This window comes from Protobothrops mucrosquamatus, unplaced genomic scaffold (assembly GCF_001527695.2).
Source record: "Protobothrops mucrosquamatus isolate PMUCROS unplaced genomic scaffold, P.Mucros_1.0 scaffold586, whole genome shotgun sequence".
NCBI lineage: Eukaryota > Metazoa > Chordata > Lepidosauria > Squamata > Viperidae > Protobothrops > Protobothrops mucrosquamatus.
In genome coordinates this window covers 617109-623423 of record NW_015386886.1, presented here as the reverse complement: position 1 = coordinate 623423, position 6315 = coordinate 617109, and the positions used below count along the sequence as shown (strand labels likewise).

The 6315-nt window shown below is 39.3% G+C and overlaps 1 protein-coding gene across 1 annotated transcript in view; it reads left to right on the top strand.

The window, feature by feature from the left end:
- Window positions 1-6315, top strand: part of LOC107288773 (arachidonate 5-lipoxygenase) — a 54766-nt gene that overhangs the window by 35881 nt on the left and 12570 nt on the right. The window contains exon 3 of the mRNA XM_015817422.1: window positions 3289-3459. Within this exon, the coding sequence (XP_015672908.1) occupies window positions 3289-3459 (171 nt within the window). The remainder of the gene's footprint in view (window positions 1-3288; window positions 3460-6315) is intronic.

The window sequence follows — 6315 nt, the reverse complement described above, 5'->3', positions numbered from 1 at the left end:
ACCCTTGATAGAAAAATAAAATAAGCTTCCAGACCTTCTCTTCTCAACTCCAACCACCCCGGCCTTCTCCTTTTCTTTCCTTTTCTATCCTTCCTCCTTCCACTCACGCCAGCCACACCCAAAGCCAACTGCAGCTGTCCCAATCTTTCCCTTCCCAGTCAAGCTCCTGCAAGCACTCTCAGGCAGTCCCCGCTACACTGGTCCCATCTGCAGTCTCTTTTTTTTCCTCTCTGTAGCATTGTTTTTTCTTGGGCCTTCATTATCTCATTTTTCAGGGTTTCTTGGGCATCTTGAACTGTTTTTCCTTTTAGGATGTCTATCTATGGAATCCTTCCTCTTAGCTTGTTGAAGTCAACTCTCTTAAAGTCTAAAACACTAGTTTGGCTTGATTCAGTTACTTGTGGTTGCATTTTGGTGAATTCAAGTATGTTATGGTTGCTCTTCCCCAAATTTCCTATAACTTGTAATCCCTCAACCATTTCCTGTCTGAGACGGTATAGGTTCTCCTGCTTGAGCAGGGGGCTGGACTAGAAGACCTCCAAGGTTCTATTCTATTCTATTCTATTCTATTCTATTCTACTCTACTCTACTCTACTCTACTCTACTCTACTCTACTCTACTCTACTCTACTCCTGATCCCCTAGTTCCCTTCTCTGCTTTTTGTATGACAAAATTGTCAGGTAAGCACATCAGGAACCTATTTGATCTCCCACTCGCTGCAGAGTTTGTTTCCCAGGTGGTGTCAGGATAGTTAAAGTCCCCCATTACTACAGTGGTGGGTTTCTTGCATACCTTAGCTAATTGATTAGCAAAGAGTTGATCTATTTCCTCTGCTTGGTTAGGTGGCCTATAGTACATACCTGTAGCAAAGTCATTGCTTTTTCCTCTAATATTTACCAAAATACTTTCAAGAAGGCTTTTATCATTAGTATTCTATATTTCTCTGGACGTGTACTGTAGTAATTATTTATATACAACACAACCCCGCCTTCTCTTTTATTGGGTCGGTTCCTTTTCAACAATATGTATACTATCTAGCTGTGTGTTCCAAGCATGGGTTCTATCCCACCAAGTTTCAGTAATAGTTACAACTTCATACTTGCCCTCCTATACTAGAATTTCAAACTCTCGCTATTTGTTTCTCGTACTATGAGCATTGGTACGACCATAATTGAGCCCAAAATTGATGTTGCTAAGCAAAACATTTGTAAACTGAGTTTTGCCTCATTTTATCACCTTTCTTTTCACAGTTGTTAAGTGAATCACTGCAGTTTTAAGTTAATAACACGATTATTAAGTGAATCTGGCTTCCCCATTGACTTTGCTTGTCAGATGGCTACAAAGGTGATCACATAATGCTGGGACACTACAACTGTCATAAATATGAGTCAGTTGCTGAGCATCTTAATTTTGATTACGTATCTGCTGCAATGGTCGTAAGTTGTGAAAAATGGTCATTAAATCACTTTTTTCAGCACTGTTATAAACTAAACTAACTGTTATAAGTCAATGTGCATACAGACATTATATACAGACATTTGAGACCTTTATAGTTGTCTTAGTTTTGCTGTTTATCTCCTAATTTGTACTTCTTGTATACCTCAGCTGTTTAGCTGAAGTGTGCTAATCTAATCTGAGGCCCTAATTTATCACCTGATTTGTACTTCACGTTCCCTTTCTCATTATCTGATTTGTGTTTAGTCTTATCAGTTGGTCACCCTTTCCCACCAGTTTTAGTTTAAAACACTTCAGATGAGCTGAGCCAGATATTTTTCAAATGTATTCTTGCCAGTCTTCACGAGGTGCAATCCACAGATTCCTATTTCTATTGTCTCTTCCTCTTCTTTCTCATCTTTCTTTTATTACTTGCATCTTCTCTACTTTCCTCCCCAACATGTCTAACAGCTTTCCTTGCTTCTTGCAAATTTGTTTCCAAAGTGATTAATGGGTAAGTTGCCTCCACTCACCCAATCTATGATTACTCAGGGCACTGTAGCCCACCCAGCATTCCTTTTAAAGACCAATTGCTCCAACTATGTCACCCATAGTTCACCTTTCATCCCTCTTATTAGGAGGCTTTGTTCTAGCTATATACTGGTACTGTAAATAGAAATGGTAGAATTCTAAAGGGACCTCTTTCTCCTGCAGATCCCCAATGGCTTTAAAATGTAATGGGTGCTATTCATTATGTCCTGCACCATGTTTTGGAGCCGGTCACTTGGATTGGGGGAATTAGGGTTTTGTTGGTAAGTGTACCTGTCAGGTTCCGACTAATGAAACACTTCAAAGAACTTCCAGGCATTGTTTTCCTAAAAAGTCTTTTATTTAGGTTACAACATGTCAGCACACCGAAGGGATGCTAAGAACTAAATTCTCTTCCTCTGAGCAATTAATTTCTCAGCATATTCCCTCCCTAAATTTGTTGTCATATATCACATTATCCAATTAGTGTGAAGGTCAAAGGTTTCCTTCCTCTTTCTTTCCCTCTACTCTCTTCTGCTCTGCATTAACCCTAAAAATGCCAGACAGTTCTGCATATTGTCAAAGCAAGAATATACAGTATTTGCAGCGTTGACATCACCATTTGGTGCAGATCCGCTCAATCTCTTGGTCAGACAAATTGTACTGGAAGCTGAGTTGATGTAGCCTACATGTCCTTTGAGTGGGGTGGGGCTCAAGGCCCCAAGATGTGTAACTATCTGTTTCAGCTCTCTCCCCTTAAAGGGGTATGAGTGACTATTTCCCATTGCTAGTTTTGGACATTTCTGTGCCATGTTTGTTCTCTGTTTTCCTCTACTGCAGAGAGGAACAAGCCACCTCTTTCTGAGCTACTTTTCTCCACAGCACAGCACTTCCCTAAAAATGCCAAGTGGAAGTTAATAAGATCAGCTTTGTGGTTTTAATCAGATTAGAACCCTGCTGCCTGAAACTAACCACATTTTAATCAGGTTCACACTGAAGCCATTTGTTGTATTCAATGCTGCCATTTTCATCAGGATAGTAATTGTGAATAGTCATTAAACAAGGACTTTCTGTATAAAGTTTTCTACTTTTGTAATAGTGTAAAATATGAGGAGATAGATGCAGGAATGCCTCACAAATATTTCTGTGTAAATAGAAGTATTTTCCATTCACATAAAAATTCTTGACTATCTTTGTTTAAGGTCACTTAATTCAATAGACAGATTCCATGTCTTTTTGCAATATTATTGTTCTATTATTTCTTCATTTCATTTCTTAATAATGCCTAATATTTTATCTCACTAGCTGTTGTCTTTGATTTTCCAGTATGATTGGTGTTCCTGGATTCCAAATGCTCCTCCAACTATGCGCTGCCCGCCACCTATAGAAAAGGGGAAAACCACTATTGAATATATCATCAAGAGTTTACCTGACAGGGGACGGTCTTGTTGGCATCTTGGTGCTGTTTGGGCTTTGAGTCAATTTCAGGAAAATGAAGTGAGAATTGTCTCAATATTTAAATGCTTTTTTTATTTATAACATAAAAGTAAAATTCAGACTCCACATTCTTCATGGAAATCTGTGTTTTAGTACACTAGAGGAAAGTATTGTGTACATGGACCTCAAGGAAAGCCTTTAATAAAATGCTAAAAAATATTCATAAAAGTAAAATAAGGGCTAGATGATACTACTGTTATATGGACTTAACAGTTGGCTGAATGCACACACCTAAATAATTATGTAAATAACTCTACTTCATCTTGGAAGGAAGTTTCAAGTGAAGTTCCACAGGACTTCACTTGGAACTTCCTTCCAAGAAATTTCACAACTTCACAGGCTATTGCTCAACATTTTTATCAATTATTTGAATGAAGCAGTACAGGGGCATTTCTAAAATCTTCAGGAAGCACAAAATTGGGGTAACTAATACTTTAGTTGGAAAGATTTAGACCAACTTGAACTGTAAGTTGAAATGAATAGGACGGAATTTAATAGGTCATTTAAAGTTCTGCATCTGACATGGAAAAACCTAACACCCAAATATAGGATGGGGGAGGACCCAAAACAATAGGTTAAAATTATAATGACTTAGCCTAAAATTATAAGGAAGGAGGTTCAGGCTACACACTTCAGTTGGAATATGCTTGTCAGCTGGTAAAATAGGCTGTCAAAAAGTGTCTAAGACAATTCATCAGGGCCAAATGATCATGCCCATTTCACTCCAGCTTTTCCAATTCAGCTGACCCACTGTGGGCCTTTGTCCATAGCTGACCTTCCACTGGTGAAATACTGCTGCTATTATTATTACGCCGCTTCTCCAACACTGCCTAGTCATGGTTGATGCACTGTAACACAAATCTGCACAGCCGATTCCCCCCATGGGACAATTAAATGCACCTCTAATACTTCTGGCACACTTCTGGTGCATACCTTCTGATGAGAGGGACGGGGGCGTTGGAAGCAGCAGGGCTGGAAAGCAATGGTGGCGCGGCTTTGGCAACAGCCAGCAACATTTGGCTGTTCAGGGGGAAGGTGCAGGTGTGGTTAAAAAAAGAAAAAATAATAACTGATCTTTCTTCTCTTGTGTGTGTGTTTATTGAGAAGAAAGTTAATAAAAATGGGTTACTTATACAGCTGATTGAAGAATTGCTAAGCCTTCTTTACAAGTACATTTGAACAAGAACCAAACTAAGATCTAAGATGAAATTGACCATGTTGTGTAAAGCTAAGAGTTCTGGAGGGTTTTCTGTTTTTGTGTTTGTATGTGTATTAAAGTCTTTGTGTGTTCTTGAGGTGAAAGAATAGTGAAAATACTGCATGGAAATTGATGAAACTTTTATGAAGCTGTCAAATGTCTTTTATCACCAGAGACAAGATTTTAAATTTTGTTAGGAAAATGTTAAAATAAGCTTTAAAAAAATACATTCACCGTGCTTTGCCTGGTCAGCAAAACAGAGCAAAGAGAGCCATGTTCCCTTTTCTCTCCCTGTACCTTTAATAACAGCCCAAGATCCATCAGGAGGGAATGTTCTAAACTCATTTAAAAGGAAATTTTTTATTTTGGATTTTATGTATTGTGGGTGGAATTTGTCTGTCTGTAAATCATGAGATATTCCTATCCGGAGATGCCTATTTATTTCTGTCCTCAAATCTGTTTGTGCATGTTTCCCAATGATATATTTAAGCCTTGGACTTTCCAAATTCTGCCTGCATGTTATCCACCCCACCCCACTCCACGTCTCTGTCTCTCCTCATCTCCTACTTGATTGCTCTACTACAGATTTCTATTGAGCTAATCTGCCTCTCTAAGTCATTCTGTTTTTTCTTTTCTTCCTTTAGTATAGCTGTCAGACCCCAAAACCCCTCACCCATTCTCTTTTGCCTTCTATTCTTTTGGGGCCTGCCATTCTGTTGGGGGAAGGGGTGCATGGGGGAATATGTTGATAACTTTCGCTTTCCTCTTTCTTTGTCTGGCCTCCTCCTTTTGAGTATGGAATGCAGGTCTCCTTATCTAGGAGACAGTTGCAAGGAAAGGAAAGCTGGAGAAGACCTTGAGATGTGAGCCTACCGAGCCTACCGTACCAGTCAGCCGGCCATCAAGCCACCAGTGGATTGGCTGGAGTTCAAACAGACATGATGACTTTGGTGGGAGGGGGCATATTGCTTTTCTTCAGATCTCGTCTTACATTCCCTGCTATCACTAGTCCCTAATAAAAGTTCCTTTTGAGACAATGCCTGTTTCAAGAGTTCTGCTTTCTTAGGTGATTAGCTGAGGTGGGTCCTGACAATACCTCCATACCTTCTGTAAAAGGTGCTGATCCTAATCAATTGTATCCTAAACAGTTGGGAGCAGGGCCGAGGCATTTCTTTCAATGTGTATTGTGCACTTGCTTATTTTCACTTGTTGATTATAGATCAGGATTCAAAGGCTTAGGGAAGCGAGGAAAAGGGCTGCAGATGTGCCCCCCCTTTCTTTCCAAGCATCCCTGTATGTTGAATTCTGGAATGTGAAGCCTGGACCTCACTGTTGCCCAGTTGGGATCATATTCTCCTGATATTCTGGGGTTTTTTAGGCAATTTCTTCAATCTTTTGTAGCCTTTATTAAGGTCCAGGTGCCTCTCTTGATATTTTTCTTTTGGTATCTGTCCTGCAAATTCTAAAGATTTCCATTTTTTCTCCTTTCCCTCAAGAAATAGGAGAAGAGTTCTGTTTTGGGAAATCTTGTGAATAACTTGCTCAAAATATGTTTTCCGACTATAGTTTGTTTGGCAATGTTTCAAAGAAACAGCTAGGGATTAATTCTTGGTTGATTTAGGTTGTTGAAAAAACTGCAGATCCAAATATTGAGTAAT